The 17,503-nt window shown below is 44.8% G+C and overlaps 1 protein-coding gene across 1 annotated transcript; it reads right to left on the reverse strand.

The window, feature by feature from the left end:
* Positions 1-246: 246 nt before the first annotated feature.
* LOC122178527 (inner centromere protein-like) lies at positions 247-17,370 on the reverse strand. Its single transcript, XM_042868681.1, has 20 exons — positions 17,319-17,370; positions 16,976-17,120; positions 16,567-16,680; positions 13,525-14,219; positions 12,334-12,385; positions 11,549-11,582; positions 10,300-10,396; positions 9,509-9,599; positions 8,287-8,422; positions 8,076-8,210; positions 7,522-7,533; positions 6,793-6,902; positions 6,243-6,354; positions 4,990-5,100; positions 4,524-4,651; positions 4,237-4,315; positions 3,223-3,333; positions 2,047-2,118; positions 1,108-1,252; positions 247-562 (listed from the first exon to the last, which is right to left on the reverse strand). Exons 2-20 carry the CDS (start codon positions 17,110-17,112, stop codon positions 357-359), a joined length of 2,577 nt encoding a protein of 858 aa, XP_042724615.1. The 5' UTR covers positions 17,113-17,120; positions 17,319-17,370; the 3' UTR covers positions 247-356.
* Between the last annotated feature and the right edge of the window lie 133 nt (positions 17,371-17,503).

Raw genomic sequence — 17,503 nt, forward strand, 5'->3', positions numbered from 1 at the left:
TGTACAGAATGGGTTATGAAAACATTACAAACCCTCCCCCCCATCTTGATTTTTAAAAACTTATCCCCACAGCAGTTTCATAGCTTTCTTGGGTAAGATCCTGCAAGTGATTTGAGGAAATACGTAATGGAGCAATATAATCTCTTCAAACATCTGCACTTGCACAAAACACAGCCAGCAGTCTCAGAGCATACCAGCTACAGCATCATCCTAGTTTAGGAGGAAGGAGAGAAACAAGCATCAATGGACTTTATTCAATGTTTTATTTTTGTACAAAAAGGTTTAAAATGGTAAGCAATCTGCATGCTAAGAAAATAAAACCAATATGTCTCACTATCCAAAAGCCATTTGTTTTCTCAGTTTTTGAAGTTGCAAGCTATGCCACAAGTTGATTTGGGCCCAGGTGGGGAATGCCAAACTGCTGAGCTCGTGCGTTTGAAATACCGAGGCTTGCTCTTGCCAAAAATATCTTCCAGCTTAGGGCTTGCTATCAACCCAAACAGTTGGTCAACATTCACTGGATGATAGTACTGGTGCAGAATGGCTTGATTAAGCTGAGACCCTATGAAAACAACCACATCAGAGAAACAGACTCAAGTAAGTTGTCAGTGCTCTGCTTAAGGTATCCTTTCCCTTAGAGCCCACAAGACAGTTACTCTTCTTCATCCACACCCCCTAAACAAACACTGCAACCTGCACAGTGAATGCAATAGACAGTCTTCCTGCTCACTGTAAAGCTTTAAGCACCACATCCATCTCTGGGTTGCCAACAACATTTGTTTTATGTCACTTGTCACCACACTAGAAATACCCCAAACTTGCCACACCTTGGTTTACCACAGGGGGAGGGATTGCCTCAAACTGGTGAGCCCACACCATTCTCTCACACCCTTGAATCCAAACACACACAGAACTTTGGTTTAGCTTTGACACAACAGCACTTGCAAGAAAGCAGATCCAGCCCCTCTCACCAAGCAGCTGCCAACAGTGCTGAAGTCTCACACTCCTGAACTGTACTTTAAGGAAGCTGAGATCATACTGAACAGATCTGGAGAGCTCCTGCTTCCCGGGGAAGGAATTAAAAGACTAATCAAACATGGCACCTACCATCAGCCCAGGCAGGGACAGGCTTCCGAGGTTCATTCTCATCATCTGTGGAATCATCACTGTTCAGATCCATCCCATAGTTATTGGGGGACCTGGATTCTTTTGTGCCCTTTGAAGGCGCTAAGCAGGATGTGGAGATAGGTTTCTGAAACCACAGAGACAACATTTATGAGAGCAGCAAACATACCTCGCAGCCTGACAGAAGAGTTTGCTTTACTAGAGCAGGCTTACCCAGTCTGACCCCTTGCAGGCATCTCAAAGCTCTGGCATTAGCAATACAAACAGGCTGTACTCAGATCCCAGATTAGATCCTACAGCAATAAGGTGTTAATGTATCTATGGTAGTAACCCTCACACTAACCCAAAGCCATGAGTTAAGAGGGAGGTTTACAGTGCCCCATGTTGGTAGCCAGAAACAAGAACTGACAGCAGACCTTCTAGAGCAGATTCTTGATATACACATTTACTTTCATTCCTAGTTCAAGAAACAGGAGAGCAGAAAAGTTACTCAACTGTGTACGGGAAAATTTTCACCTACACAAGAACTGAAACACTTGTAATATTCTTTTTTGACAGGTTATTTGGGTTCAAATTTCCAGAAGTGCTCAAATCCTTCTGGCTTTTTTTTTTTTTCCCTCCCAGATCTGTTCTGAAACCATGACTTGATGAAAGCCAAGCCCAGAACTGTATACCAGAGCAGGCACTGCAAACTGCAGAACTCAAACAGCTGCTTGTTCAACCTGCAGCTTTCTAGTTGTGGAGAACTGCCTGCCAGCATCTGGTGAGCATGGAGCTAGGGTTCCATTTCACTCTGAAGCTGCAGGTCAGAATAACACAAGACAAAGCCTGGAGGAACATGCTGCCTTTGTGGTGAAGAACAGGGAATGTCTAGAAGACCTGACAGTTGCATGTAGTGCAGAAATGCCTAGAAGTACTGACCAGAGGACAAGCCAGGAAAGGCATCATTATGGAGATACTGCCACAAACTACCAGCATACGTCTCTGAAGTGTCTGTACAGTGGAAAGCACAGTAGAAGGAATAAACCTGATAAAACAGTGATAAAACAGTGCTACAGTTGCAGAGCTGTAGTTATGTTAGGATCACAGAGGTGTGGTACAAAGAAGGTGGAATCAAGTACTCTTTTTTAGTGCCCAGCAATAGTACAAAAGGCAATGGGAGCAGCCTAAACTGAATTTCAGGCGGTTGGCTGAACACCAGGAAATGCTTTTTTACTGTGGTTGTCCAGAGAAAACAACTTTCTTAGAGATAAGGAAAACCTGTCTGAAAACAGTCCAATGTAAGCTGCTTTACATGATCCTGCTTGAACAGAGGTGTTGGACCACCTACCTCCAGAGGACCCTTAACCTCCACTATTCTTTTTGCAGTGTTCTTCACATTTAATCCAAGTACAGGAACAAGGAAATACAGATGTGCTTATTTACTCTGTATAAGTACAAAACCAGTCACTGTATTCTGTGACTTGTAAGCCTCTTCTGGTTGTTTTTTTTTTTTTTGCACATTGTTCTATAGCTCAAACCCATACACATGTTTGACAGTAGATCCGATTTTCACTCTCTACAACTGACATACATAATAAAGTCAGCCACAGGAAACCAGTCAGAAAGAGGCATTTACAGTCAGAAGGGACACTCAGCGCTGACTGACTCTTTTAGCAGCTTTTTCTCCACCCCTCCAGACTTCAGGAGTAAACAGTTCAAGTTCAAACAAGCATCTGGAGATTTAAGTAGCTAAATAGACTTCACAGGCAAGCCTGAATCAGTGCTGCTACCGTGTAGCTGAAGGCTCTGCAAGCTAAACTGACACCTCATGGTGTGCTGCCATCCTGTGGTCATTTCCAGCATCTTTTCAAGGAGAAAACAATTGCTTTTCGTTCATCTTCTCCTGTGCTGAACTCTCAGCTAAGTACCAGATAAGAAAAACTTCTCCATCCTCACTCTACACAACTTCAGTTAAACCTCAACAGTCTATTTTGAGGATTTCATCTCCTGGTCACCTTCTTCATCACAGCCAAGTCAGCAGGTTAACAACAAAACATAAGAGCAAATCAGATACCACAGATCCATTTCAAGGGCTCCACTGGAACTGAAGCTCACCTTCACAGTTTTGCTCAGCCACGTGCTGGAGGCAGCAGTAAAAGATTCTGGTTGCTCGATTTTCTTCTCTTCAGCCAGCTGCTGCTGGGGCTCCTGCAGACCATGTCCCTTCTGTCAAGATACAAGAATTAAGCTATTCATTAATGTTCACCCAAGCAAAACAAGCAGGCTATATCTGGAATTTATTTTCTGAAGAAATTCTCTATTCCTTTGTCTTCAGCAGGGTGAGGGGGAAGAAATTAAGAATCACACAGATAAAGTGACAGCTGTCTTGGCTCAGATTCAGATCAGTGAAGTCTCTAGAGCCTGCACTCTTATCACTTTCAGCTAGTTATTAGAGGTCACTGCAGTGGATTCTGGTTGCTTGCCTGTCTTCTACTGCCCAAGCAGCTGGCACAATGTTCTGGGCTTCCATCTTCCTAACAAAGAGGAAAGCATTGCAGTACTTCAGCTCCTTTTCAACCCACACCACTTGATCCAGGTGTTTCATCTGCCACTCTCCTTAACAGGGGAGAAGCTAACACAAGAGGAAGAGCTGTAGCCACTCTAAATTAGATTCAGCTTCTCTCTTACCTGGAGAAGCTTCACCATGCCCCAGTATAGTAACCAGTAACCAGCCCAGTTGCTGGTTATATGCTGGAATTCAAACGTTCATTAAGTTTATATAGCAAAAATAGGAACCCCAGGGCTAACAACTTCTAAACTAAGCACAGTCAGAACAAAAAAGAAGAAAGAATTTATCTTCAAGAGTGGTACCATTTGGGAGTTTGATTATGTTTTAAACTGTTTTAAATGCTGCAGAAGGCAGATGAGTGAGGGATTATTTAAAGTGGAAATAAAATATTACTATGATATTTTGCAACAAGCAGCTTTGACTAATAGCTAACCTTGAACAAAAAGAAGTAACGAAGAACTTGGAAAGCAAGTCCCATCTTAAAAAAAAAAAAAAGTCTGCATGTTCTATGCCTTACTACTTTACAACAGAGTTTGTCACAAGCCACTGTAAAGCCTCACCGTTGTGTTTTTATCAGTAAACACCATGGACTCCATCTGTGAATAGGGGACCTTCTCTTTCCCACGCTGCTTGAGATCCCTGGGAAACAAAATTATACTTAAGTTACACAGAAAAGCATGTTTCCAGCCTTCCCTCCTAGCTTTCTTACAGGCTCTTGCTTTAGCACCCCAAACCTTTGGAATCACCTGACACATCAGATTCCCAATTGCAGAAATACTGTTTATATTTATTGCTGCACCGTGCTTGTTGCTAAGGCCCCCTCTCCAGAATAGAAACAGGCTAATACCTCTCCTTCGTTTGTTCCACCTGTTGCTGCCCTACAAGATTTTTCAGTTCCAGAACTCTTCCTTTTTCTTCCACTTCAACTTCTCTCCTTTTCTGCAGCAGTTCTTGCTGCTCAAGTTCACATTCCTCCTGAAGAACAAACAGATCTGTAACCCTCCAATTCAAGTCGGAAAAGATGGTGTGGATATGAAATGGGTGCTTTGAGACAAATCATGCTCATTAAATCCTTTTCTTATCTTCCACAGCCTACTCGCTACCAGTTGGGCAGTATTTCCTTTCTGTCTCCACAGGTTCCCAGGTGCTCAAATCCAGCATTAACTGTCTAGACAGAAACCTTGCAGCAGATACTTCGATTTCCCCAAATCCCCATGGCTCCTGGCAGTAACTGCTCCCTGTGCAACCAGGCAGATCAATGCATGGATTCCTTTCCTTTTCTATATGCAGGAGGGATCTAGAGCTGTTCTTACCAACTTCAGTATCTTCTGCTTCCGCACATCACTTTCCCAAGGTTTCTTTGATAGCTTTTTCTTGCTCCGTTCCTCAGACACCTTTTCTTCCCGCACCTGTGAGAGACGCACCTGAAAAAGCCCCATGCATCTGCTCCACCACCCCTCATTTACCAAATGGAGGGTAGGGAGGATAGGGAGAGCTTCTTCAGTATGAAGACTGGCATTCAGTCTTATTCTAATAAGACTGAGAACCCAGCACCAGGCACACATGCACTGTATTTAGCACCAACCTTGTGCAAGTCCATCACTTACTACAGGTCATGTGATGAGAAACCCACCACCTGGAGTGCTGAAAGAAGAGCACAGAAGCTGTTACAGATATACAGAATACAAGCTTTCACCCTGTATGTGATTCTCTGCAGAACAAGGACATCTAGCATCTTGTGTTTTATCTCAAAATGCTGTATGCTGCAGCTGAGCTGCAGTACTGCAGTATGAATTGAGGACCTGAAACCTGAGCCACAGATACTGTGCTTTTGCCAGAGCTGTCCCAGTCACTGCATTATTCTTTTTCTAGGGCTGAGCTTTTCCAAAAGTCAGTCTAGCCCACTCCTTAAAGTGAGCAACCATATATTCTCCTGGAGCTCCATCCAGGTTAGCTTAACACAGCCTCCCTCATTTCTGAAGAGCCTGTACTGTTGTACAAAAGCAGTTCACATATTGTCATCAATGGCTGATGCTAGCATACTTCTTTTCTATCTGTCCTTAAAAAAAGGGAGGAGACAAAGCCTTAAAAACAGACACAAAATGAAACACACACAGTTGTTGCTGCCGCATCTACTAATCACGAGCATTCCTTGCTCACTTGGTAGCTTTTCCTTCCTGCCATGCTTCTGCAACCACTGTGGTTTCACTGTCTGTAATGCGGTACAAACAACTAGATGACACTGTCTCACTGCTGGGTCTGTTCACAGGACAGTCAAGGGATGCGGCCACATTCCTTGAACACAGAGCACTACAGACACTGCATGTCAGAACAGGAACGTGTAGAATCGCAGAGGTATGGAGAACAAAAGCCTCTCCTTGTTAGACAGAGAATTTCAAAACCTATTTTAGATGCAGACTTTCCCACCACCTGATTAGTCACCGTGAGCAGCAGCCCTGTGCTTGCACACATCATGCCAGTGGCCTGTTTGCACCCGCTTGATCTCACAGCTCACTGTGATAATTTCATTATTCTGAATGGCTCAAAGCTTAGTCAGGCTTCTAACCTTTTCATCACTCTGTAAAATCTTCTGTTCCATCCGTTTTTTCTTCTCTTCTTCCATTTGTTCCACTCGCTCTCGAGCCTGCAGTGCTTTCCTCAGTCGTTCTTCCCTCTTCCTGAGTAATGTGTGTGCAAGAGGGGCCTGTTAGCTTTGTTTGCTCTAACACAGAGGATGATAAGGGAACAAGGATCTACGGTAGTAACTTGACTTTGTGGCTCATTTTCTAACACAGCAGCAGCCTGCCACGGATCATGAGAAAACAATTATTTTGCTCAAACTGCTTTGTCTGAGCTTAACCTCAGCTCACATGTGGATTTAGGCCACCAGAAATCAGCAGGTGCTTTGCACTGATGCAGTTATTACTGCAGCAAGCCATGAGCAGCCCTGCTTCAGGTATGAGCCCAGGGATCATCTACTAAATGTTCCTTTTGGGCGGGCTGCACAAAGCATGGTATAGCAACACTGCCTGCCTGGCAGGAAAAAGAAAAGAAAGACTTCAAGGCAACTCTGCACTGAACCAGGGAAGGAGCAGGATGTAAGGGACTCAACTCACTGCTTCATTTCTGCCTGTCTCCGTCTCTTTTCTTCCTCCACTTTCTTCTTCCTTTGTTCCTCAGCCTCCTGTTTCTTCCTGAGACTTTCCAGTCTCTGTCGCTCCTTCTCCTAAAGGGAGATGAGTTCAGACTATACCAATTGCTGGGTCCTGTTTCTACCCTCAGGCTGCTTGTGCAGTAGCAGCTAGAGGCTAAGCTGCCTGCTAAACAAAGAAGTCCCTATCATGTTCGCCCACACACAGGGATGGAAAGTGAATAGTAGATAAGAAACAATGCAGATTTGGCAGCAGCACTTATTGAACTGCACCACCTTCTCAGAGCAGAAGAGTCATGGGGATGGCAGGGAAACACTTAAGTCTTTCAGCTGTTCAGAATACATTTCAGGTAAGAGAAGTTACCCAGCACTCTGCAGCTGTAGGCGGCTGCCTGTAGTAAACATTTCGTGCCCAGGTCAGTGTTACCTATGTCAGCGAGTGGAAGAAGGAGGGAGACAGAGTGCAAGTAGTCATGCTTAGAGGCCAAAAAGGTTTCTTAGCAGTTCCCAGCTCTGGCAGAATACACCTGCACAGGAGATCCTGCCACCTCACCACCACCATGATCAGTTTACATTTTTGGATAGAAGAGTTGTGTGGATGCCAATGCAAGAAGAAAGAGCTGTTAGTGTTGTGAGACAAGAAGCACAACCGCTATAGTCCTCCAACCCCACAGTTAAATGTGTCATTACTTACAACAAAGTCTCCCTGTAGAGAAAAGACACACAATGAATGTTTGTAAGAAATACCAGAAGCCTGCACCACCCCTGTTAGCTGCAGCTCCTTTCAAGTACACGCTAGGAAACCCACTGCATGACCCCACAGTCTGTCTTTCAGCCCTGAAGCAGCCAATTATGTGACACAAAGGCAGATTCCCATTGTGAAATGAGACGCTTCCCATTTTACCACAATTGAACAGTTCTAGAACATAAAGTGTTTCTGCTGACTATAGGCAAAGCAGCGAGATTTCTCTGCATCTGAGGACAGATTGATGACTGGTACTAAACACAAAACCCTGGCTAGTAACAGTGTTTGTGGTCTTGCCTTGCTTCAACTGTCCAAACAGTTTCCCTCCACTGGGGAGGCTGAGGTAGAATCATGAGGACAATTTGCTGTTATGACCTACACTGATCCATGGCAGCCAACAGAACCAGGAATATATTTGCGCTTTTCTAAACAGTCATCCTGCCACTCCCCCAGCCTTGATCCTCTCCTCCATCTCTGTGAGGGGAAGTGGAATTCTGATGCACCTTAAGATTAGGTCGGGTGGGAGTATTGCATTTGATGAAATTCTTTATGACACCTCCATGTCCTGTGGACCCAGAGGTTGTAAGTAGCTGGTTTCTCTGCACAGCCTGAAGGAAGTTTTTCAATGGTCTAACCACCTGAGAGGAAAAGATAGAAGGAAATTACCACCTGCTAGGGAAAGGAAGGCAATGAGAGGCTATGGCAAAGACTCACCTTGCTAGCTGGAGAAGCAGAAGGTGGAGTCAGGTTTGCAGAATTCGCATGCTTGTCATCCAGAGGGGAGTGGGCACCACCTCCTGGATGCTGGCGGTTCCATACAGCACCCATTGCTTGCTTATAGCTTCTTGTCCTGTTGGCATTAGCAAGAGGGACGTGAAGTCTGCATTAAGCTCCTCAAGTATTAACAGGAATATTTACTTACTGTTTCACAGATCCCTCTCCCTACCACTACCACCAGTTCGGCCTCCTAGGAGTCAGTAAACTATGGAGCAGGAGCACCATTTAGTCATTAATTATGGACAAGAAAGGCACCTGACAACTTGGTAAGGGAACACTCAAATTTCAGATGAGCGATACACAACATCACTCCCATTCTCATTCCTCACTCTAATTCCCAGAAAGCAATGTATATCATATCTGGTATCAACAACAAAAGACAGACACAATCCACACGTGTTAGCAACTAGCTATTCCCACCCACCTCACTGGCAGGGTTTCATTAGCTTTATAAACACTTTGGACATTCACAGAAACATGACCCTTGTCAGAAATCCCCCAATGTGCACCCACTAATTTCAGTGGGAAACAGGGGGACCATCTTACTGCACAGCTGGGGCCCAATCCAGCAACAGTTCCAAGGAAAGCTGCAGATTCTGACCCATCACATATGGGTAACATAGTTAAGCACCCACATGAGAACAGAGGTTACTGCTACTCTCCCTTCCCACCCATCATCCACAGCAAATCCACCCCAGCAAAACTTAACAGGACAGACTAAGGACAAAGCTAAAAGCAGTTCACATCTCACATAAAACATCAGTAATATAAGCAGCGAGAAAATAAGTCAGGCATTCCAGACACTTGCACAAGATAAAAATAAATAGGTAGGTCACCTGCTTGGGTTGCTGTCTGAAGCTACTCCCAGACCACCCCTTCATGAACCACTCAGAGCTGCATTTAAACCGTGAAGTAACAGCGCTGTTTTAGTAATCTTTGCTGATTTGTGCATGAATTAATCCATCTGGGATCCAGGTCTGGCTCAGGGAGCAAAAAAGGCCAGAGAAACCACACAGAACTCCCACAACACAAGATTTCAAGACTCCTCTGGGGAGGGGACAGGAAGGGAAACACCCTAAGCTTTTTAAATTATTTAAAAAGGCCGAGCCTAACTCCTCCCAGACCATAGGTTCATTCCTCTCTTGCAAAGGTCTCATACCATAGGCGTGAAGGATTCTCTTGGGACTTGGCACAGTGGGCTTGTTCTTGGTTCTTGTTCTGGGCTTCACTCTTGGGATTTACACAGCTTCCTGTGAAGAAACCTGTAGTCAACACCACATTCAAGGCATTCTGCAGGGCTCTTACTCCAGCTCAAAGCCCCATGGCACATAACCAAACTGCAAACACAGAAGCCAAGACGGCTACCTTGAATACTGTACACAGCTATCAAAGAATGCATCTTGTACAGAGCCTTCTGATTAGGCACAACCTGTCTCACCAGAAAGACCGCAGGTACTCTTAATTCCATTCCAGCTATGGCTGCTATGAAATCCTACAGATCCCACAGAGGACACTCTAAATATCTCCATGTCCTTGCTTTGAGGCACAGTAAATAAGTAAGATGTTTAAATCCTCACCGAATGCAAGACCAAAGATGACAAGGTTGTCAAGGTACTTTAGCAGAGTATTATACGTAGAAGAGAACAAATCTGAGAGTTGTCTCAAGTGTTCCCACGTATTCATTATGAAGAATGAAGTTTGACTAAACCATGTTTGTCTCAAGGCTTGGATACAAACGTTGGCAAGGATTTACAAGATGTCCTTGCTTATCTAACTGCATGCCTCACCTCCTCAGGAGATAACAGGTTTACCTGAAAAAACTATATTGACTGGTCAAGTGTAGTTTTGTTTCAGCACAAATCCCAGATTTCCCACATACCTCATGTAGAACCCTTAGTCTGTGTTCCTCTGAGGCCTCATACAAGAAATACAAGACTACCTTAACATTACCTTCATTATTCTCTGTCTGCTGCTCAGGAGACAAGTGCTGTGCAGGAGGGCTGACATCTTTTTCACTTTTGCTTGAAGTGAACAAGTTTTCAGGAGCCTAAAGGAAAGGGAAACAAACATTAGCTTAGCCCTGAGGAACAAGACTGCAACAAACCTTCAATCCTGAAAAAAGAAGAAAAACAACCCAGTCACTCCCAACTGCAAGCCTACTGCTAGCCTAGGGATTCTTCCACCCAACCAGAGTCGTGCTAGACAGATACATGCTGATTCAATTCAGTAACACAGGGCCCTGCTTGTGAAACTCCCACCAAGGCTGGTACGATGACTGTTGCCCAGCGTTTTCCTCATCAACAGTAGGACACTTTGATTTGACTTTAGGTCAAATGAAGTGCCTCTGGAATAAAGGACAGTTTCTATGCGCTTTGGAGACAAGTTCCAACTACAGATATTCTATTCTTGAAAGAAAGAAATCCCTTTAAAGTATCTAAGACTACAGTATAATGATACACTTTAAATACCATTGGTAGTATATTCTCAGGAGTATAACCAAGTCATTGAAGCAGCATACAGGCTGCCTGCACACACACGCAGGATGTGCCCTTCCCTACCTGCTAAGCTACTATCACCCACAGTAGAACCAGCTGTCCACTCATCCTTCTGCAGCTTCCCAAAGGCACCAGTGAACTGTTTGGAGGCAGAGCCAGCCCCTTTCTCTGCTGGGCTAATTTTCAGATAAGCTGGTTTACAGTGCAATCATACAAGATATTTTTGCCAGTTCAAAGGATAGGCTGAGTTTCTTTGTCTTGCTAGCATTGAAGACTTACGTGAGCTTGTCGCGTCACAGCCTCTCTGGTAAAATAAAGCACATTAACTTGAACTGCCCTTCTGAATCCTGTAATTCAAATCAGCCAGGCAACAAAGACTTGCTAAGAATATACACAGTCAATCACCATGCCCAGATGACAGGCAAAAGCTTGCAGACTCCTGGGAATCTGTCCAACAGCCTATGAAAGCTCCATCTTAAAGAGGCCTTAGCAAGGCACAAAAGGTGTCCATCCACCAGGAGCTGTGGCCGACAGGCATAACAAGCTGCCCAAGCATTAGAAAGGCTGTACTATCCAACTCAGCAATGCTTTTGCTAAGCTTGAAGCGATGTGATATAATCAATCCTGGGCTGCACTCCTCACATCCAGTCATAATGCTTCCAGCTGCTCTGCAGAAGATCAGCAGGTCATCCATCAGAACTCACCTTTTCACTTGGGGAGTTCAGTTCCAGTCCAGTTCTGCAAAAAAGAAAGCATCTTGATTATTTCAGTTCTCTGAAGTAAAAGAAACACTGCTTTGTCCTTGGTGCACCTCTACCAGGACAGCATTCAGAAAGATGAACTATAGGGAATGCAAATACGATGAAGCTAGCATATGGTACCCAAGGAAAAGGCAGGCAAGTGTTAAGTATATCCAGATAAAGGCAGGAACCTGTTTGAGCCAGGCCACACAGAGATGGAACTGTAAATTCCTCTGATGGACTGTTTAATTACACTGCTGAATAATACAGTGAGCTTTGTTCTCCCCTTTTCCTGTAGTACTTCCATGCAGGAGGTAACAAAGTTCTGTGCACCTCAGCCAGAGAGCATCTTACCTGTTCACCTTTCAAATCAGACAAGCTGACTAACCTCCAGCATCCCCTGGCATCCAGAAGCTGGTTAAAGCCAATGGCTGCAGGACATGATTCACATGATAAAGACAGAGCCATTGCTAGCAGGCTCTCAGAGCCTGAGGCATAGCGCTGGATCCTGCATTAATGCAGTGATCAACCTCACTGTTAGCATGAACAAGCTTCTGAAAAGGATGGGCTGTGTCTGAACAACAGAAGCTTGGAAATATCAACAAACTCCAGGTGATGACATCACCTGGAACAGTCAATTACAAAACCACAGTCCTGCAATACAGAAGCAACCCCTACAGCTTCTGTATTCTTTGCAGGCTTTTTTTTTTTTTGTGGTCTCTTCCTGCCTGCTAAAATGGTAGCCTCACCTCAAGTTATTGGTCACATCTTCTTCCACAAAAACCTCTAAGGAGCTTTGACCTAGAGGGGAAAGAAAAAAAAAAATAGCATAACAAAAGCCATCTTGGGGATTTCAATCTGAGGCTTTCCAACAGTGGCAATGCGTGAGTGGTAGAGCTCAGGTCTCTGTGCAGACTTCTCCCAGGGAACACGCTGATTGCTCATCTCAGCTTTCCACATGAACACTACCACCTCCCTCGAGTGTCACTGACAAACTGGTGTAGGCTGGGAAGGCAGAGAACTGGAGCAGCAGCTCCACTGTCTGCAGACTGCTCCAGCTGCACAAACATACTGATGCCTGTGTCACAGAGATATCATTTCCCAGTCAATTGATTTCAGTTTCTGCCTCCCTGCACAATTTTATGCAGAGATTTGGTCGATTTGGGCTGATTCTATTTCCCCTCCCAACATCACTTAGATGAAAGTGTTTTAACAAATGCCTAGATACAGTGTGACTCAAAGCTGACAAAACTAAATACCAAAGGCATTAGTGCTTTATTAGAAGCCAATCTGGTTTCAGAAACAATGATTTTTAGAAAGCCCAAATCTGAAAGCCTTCTAGCCTTGTCAGGAGCAGCGAGAGCAAGGGATATGAAAAACACAGTGCTGGACTTTTGAATCTTATTTCCTCAGATGACTGTGCTATTTAGTTCTTTGTCCATGAGCTTCATCTTCACCCAGAAAGCATTTGAGTTCCTCTGCCAATTTCAGAGAGCAGACACATTCATCTTCTTCCAGCTTCTCAAAAGAATCCACAAAAGACACTCCTACTAAAAGACCCTCTGCAGGAAATGCAGTAGCCTCAAGGCAATAAGCTACCAAACCACACACATACCTAGAATGGATCCACGAGGATGTATTTTCCCTTCTATTCTGCATTTATTTGCTTTCTGTTTTGTTTTTTAAGTCATCTGCAACTCCTGTGACTCAGTTTCCGGTACCTGTGCCCCACCTTATACTCCTTCCACAGTAGAACAGAGCCTGAGGCTCACCCTGACAGCAGATGAGGACCCGAGGATTGCACCCTAAATGGATAGAAGCCACAAAACCTACTGCTGTGGAAACTAGGAGGAACTGCAGTTAATATGGATGAGCAACTTTACAGCAGAGCTGAGAAGCTGACTTAGCCAAAAGAACACACTCAATAACAGAAAACTTACAGCTCACTCTGCTGGAGGCAGAGGAAGATTCTTGTGCTGCTGCCTTCTTTGCAATGGCCCTGCTGATAGATCTGCGGATCATGCTCTCTCTTTTGCTGGCCAGAGAATATTTTTCAGCCAAGGAGGTCCCATGGCTTTTGTGGGTGCCACCCACACAGCTTCGGCGTCCAGAGCGTCGTGTTTTGGATGTCACTATGGTCATTTTGTTGTTGGAGTCCTGGAGAAGCACCTTCTCTAGGCTTTGAGACGACAGATCTCCTTGGGGCATGGCAGGATGCCTATTTCTAGTAGCCTTGGGAGTGGACGTACTTGCTTTTCGTTCAATGGTCTCTTCCTCCTCTACTGCTGTCTGGTCATGAGGGACTGCACTGACAGCAGGCACCTCATGCAGTTCATTGATTGCACCCTCCAGGGACACCTGCTCTGCTGGGACAGCCTCAGAGTCTGCATCACCACAGTCAGCACTGTCTTGCTGTGGAGGTAACTCAGCCTGAGGGCAGTCATTGCAATCCACTTCCACCATGGAACTTTGTGCTTCTGCTGGCAATTTCTCAGGCAGTGCTGGAAGCTCCATTGCAGTGTTGGTCTCAGACCTCACCTGACAGCTAGGATTCTGGGGATGCTCTTTGCTGCAGCATCTTTGGGAACTTGGCCTGGAAGATGCTAGCTTGACACTGCTTCTCCTTCTGGACAACCTTAAATAAGAACAAATGAAACAATGCAGAAATCTCCCACTCCTAAACCGTTTCAAAACAAAACAAAGACAAGTTTCGCAGCAAACCTACAGCCTTCCTCCCTACATCCACTTCCCCTTACAACACACCTTTTGTCATTGGCTAAATGCAGGAGAAAAAAACCTTGAAATCTCTCACACACTCTAGCAGATTTAGCCAAGGATACTAAATTTACTTGCAACTAAAGGCTGCATCTAAAAACACAACCAGCAGCAGCTGAGGTACCAGGACACTTGCAATTCTTCGTGGATATTAACCCACAGCCCCAGCTGGACCTGATGTCAGGGGACAGTAAAAATCATACTGGTACAACCCACTCCCTGCCCCAAGTGAAGCGCAGACACCCACACGGGAAGGAATTTTAGATTTTTGGTTTGGGGAAGTTCCACAGTGAAAATTCAGCTTTGAAATGCTTTGCATTAGCTAATTTAACAAGAGATAATGAAGCCATTTACTTGATCAACGAGTCAAGAAGATTAAGTGGGCAAAACCAGAAGACAACCTCAGTGTTTCAGACATGAAACAAAGTTGAGAGCCAAGGTAGAAGTGGCTAACAGCAAGAAAACAGAGCTACAAAAATCCAAGGCACCATAAACTAGTTAAATGAGCAAGGCTTTACAGTTCCTGGTGGAAGAACACTCACAACTAGCCTTCAGATTGATTCCCTCTGCATTCCTTCCAATTTTGTTCTCTTAATTTCTCATTCTGACCTCCAGCAATAAACATCACTTCCTGCTAAAGTTCACAAAAACAAGGCTATTAATTGGGAAATTCATCAGCATGCTAATAAGTGGTTTCTAAAATATGTACTGAGGGAACCATAGCAATGGAAACAATGGCCTGAGCCTGCAGGATTAATGTGCTTAACTCTGACATGAACTTCCTGTTGACAGATGATCATCCAACCTTTCAGACATTGCCACATCAGCAGATCTTTCTCAAAGCTAAATTTAAATTAGGAAAAAACACATGCAAGATTTGTCATCTTTATGGAAGCAATCAAGCTGCTATCTAGCTGCTATCTGAAAACTAACAGTATGGCTTCAGAACTCTCCATGTTTAGATTTGCAGTATTTTCTCCTCCTGCCCTCCTTCAGCACATACATTCATGAACTTCCCACGCTTCCTTACTATTCTTGCTGTTCTCTCCATCCTCCATGTCTAGCTTATGTCAGTCTTTCAGTTCTAACTTTCCTGTGGTGTTTTTCATCATGGTTATCAAAAGTTAAGGGCCTTACCACACAGTTTATTACTGTATATCCAGTTACTGGGTTAGGGCACATGAAAGCAATTATCAGCACGCCTACCCTCAGATCACAGCATATGCTTCTCTGAAAAGAGAGTTATTAACCACCTTGTCCCAACCACAAGATGAAAGCAGATGCAGTCGGCCACCATGAAGGTATATCAAGGAAGTTAATTAACATCAAAACCAAATCACTCCCCAAACAATCCCTTCTTTGCATCCATTTGCAGACAACAGTTGTCACGAAGAAAGGCATTCCTCCATTTATCCACCTCCTTACCTCTTCTACTTAATGAGATTTGGCTTACTTTCCAGTGAATATCTTCACTGGTACAGGAAAGGGAAATAAGAAAATGAAGTTTGGCAGCTTGCCATCACTACTGTTGCTTCCATCTTCAAGCTGCAGAAACTCTCTTGGGCAGCAGCAAAGGGGCAGGCTGCGTGACAGAACAGTGGCACTGTCTACACAGAAAGCTGTTAAGAGCATGAGGTAAAAAGCACAATGCAAGCTACATTTCTTCTGCAGTCTACTTGCAGTAGATAAGATGCACAGCTTTAGGTTCCATCTATTTAGGGTTAATCTTGAAAAACAAATCCAGTAAGGATGGTTATATACCAAATCACTTGGAACTTCTATGTGTTTCATCCCAAACCCCTCTCAGTCCTTTTTATCTGCTAACTTAAATAACACAATAGGCATGACACTTTTGCACATTCCTTCTAGCAGGCTACATTCTCAGATGAGTGAACACGGGAGCAACCTCAGGTTGAAAGCTGTGCTGAAAAAAACATGAAATTAAATGAGAAGAAAACTCAAGCAAACAAGAAAGTAGAAAAAGATATTTATTGTTTTTAAACAAACAGAAAGAACACAAAGGGACAACTAATCCTCTACTAAATTTTCACAAGAATCAAAGTGTTGATTGACCTTGACACACCATTTTAAATTAAATATTTACTAAATCAAAAAACAAGCAGCTATTCTGGGTACGCATATGCAGAAACAGTTAAAATCTCATTTCACTGTTAAACGCCACATGCAGCAGAGCCAGACTCACCCACCTCCTCCTGGTTGGCTCATTCTCATCTTTCAGAGCTGAAGACTGCCTCTTCCTAGGCCGTCTCCTCTGGGATGGCGTTTTGGGCATCAGGCCAGGTTCAGCTCTGAAGTTAATGCTGAAATGCAGAACGCAGAGGCTGCTTTCCACTGCTAACTGCCCGCCACCCAGCCATAGCAATGTTCACCCATTAAGAGCAACAGGGGAGAAGCAATTGAGATGTAACACCAGCTGGCACTAATGCCTAAATGAAGCTGCGAAACACAGCCACATTAAATCCATCACTCAGCTGAACAACGCTCTTTCCCTAGGCTTACACCAGGGCTGCGCCACCAGCGGGCAGGAGCACACACAGCTTTGTGCTCTCCGTGTTCGAGAGCATCCTGGGAGGCTCCCTGGAGGGCAACCCCTACCTATCCAGCATCCTCAAGCCCTGCTCCTCCACCTCCCGCAGCCAGGCCAAGTGTTTGTGCTCAGCATCGTGAAGGAATCGGGACAGTCTCTGCCCGCACACTTCCAGGAGCTGCGTGGGACCGTCGGCTGCCGCCATGACCTTGTCTGAAACACAGGAGACAAAATGAAAACCTTCCAGGATACAGAGGATGACCGAAGCCCACTTCGTGCCTCGCAGCAGGGTACAAATAAGCACAGCCACAGTTCTAAGACAGATGCAAACCCAGAGGACCTCCCTGGTGGCTTTCCCAAGCCCATAGGACCAGCTGCTACGATACCCAGGCTCTCCTCACCACCTCTCACCCAGGAAGGCCTCACCACCACGGCTCTTTCCCCCCTTCCACTCCTGGTCCCAAATATCGCGGCTTCTACCAATCACAGTGCTCCACCGGCGGAGCCCTCCTCGCTACTGGCTGCCTCCCGCGTCCATCACTTCCCTGCTATTAAAATCCAGTTGCCTATTGGTCCTCTGCCCCAAGCCCCACCTT

The sequence above is a fragment of the Lagopus leucura genome, unplaced genomic scaffold (genome assembly GCF_019238085.1).
Source record: "Lagopus leucura isolate 7727_CA_CO unplaced genomic scaffold, USGS_WTPT01 Super-Scaffold_1, whole genome shotgun sequence".
Taxonomy (NCBI): domain Eukaryota; kingdom Metazoa; phylum Chordata; class Aves; order Galliformes; family Phasianidae; genus Lagopus; species Lagopus leucura.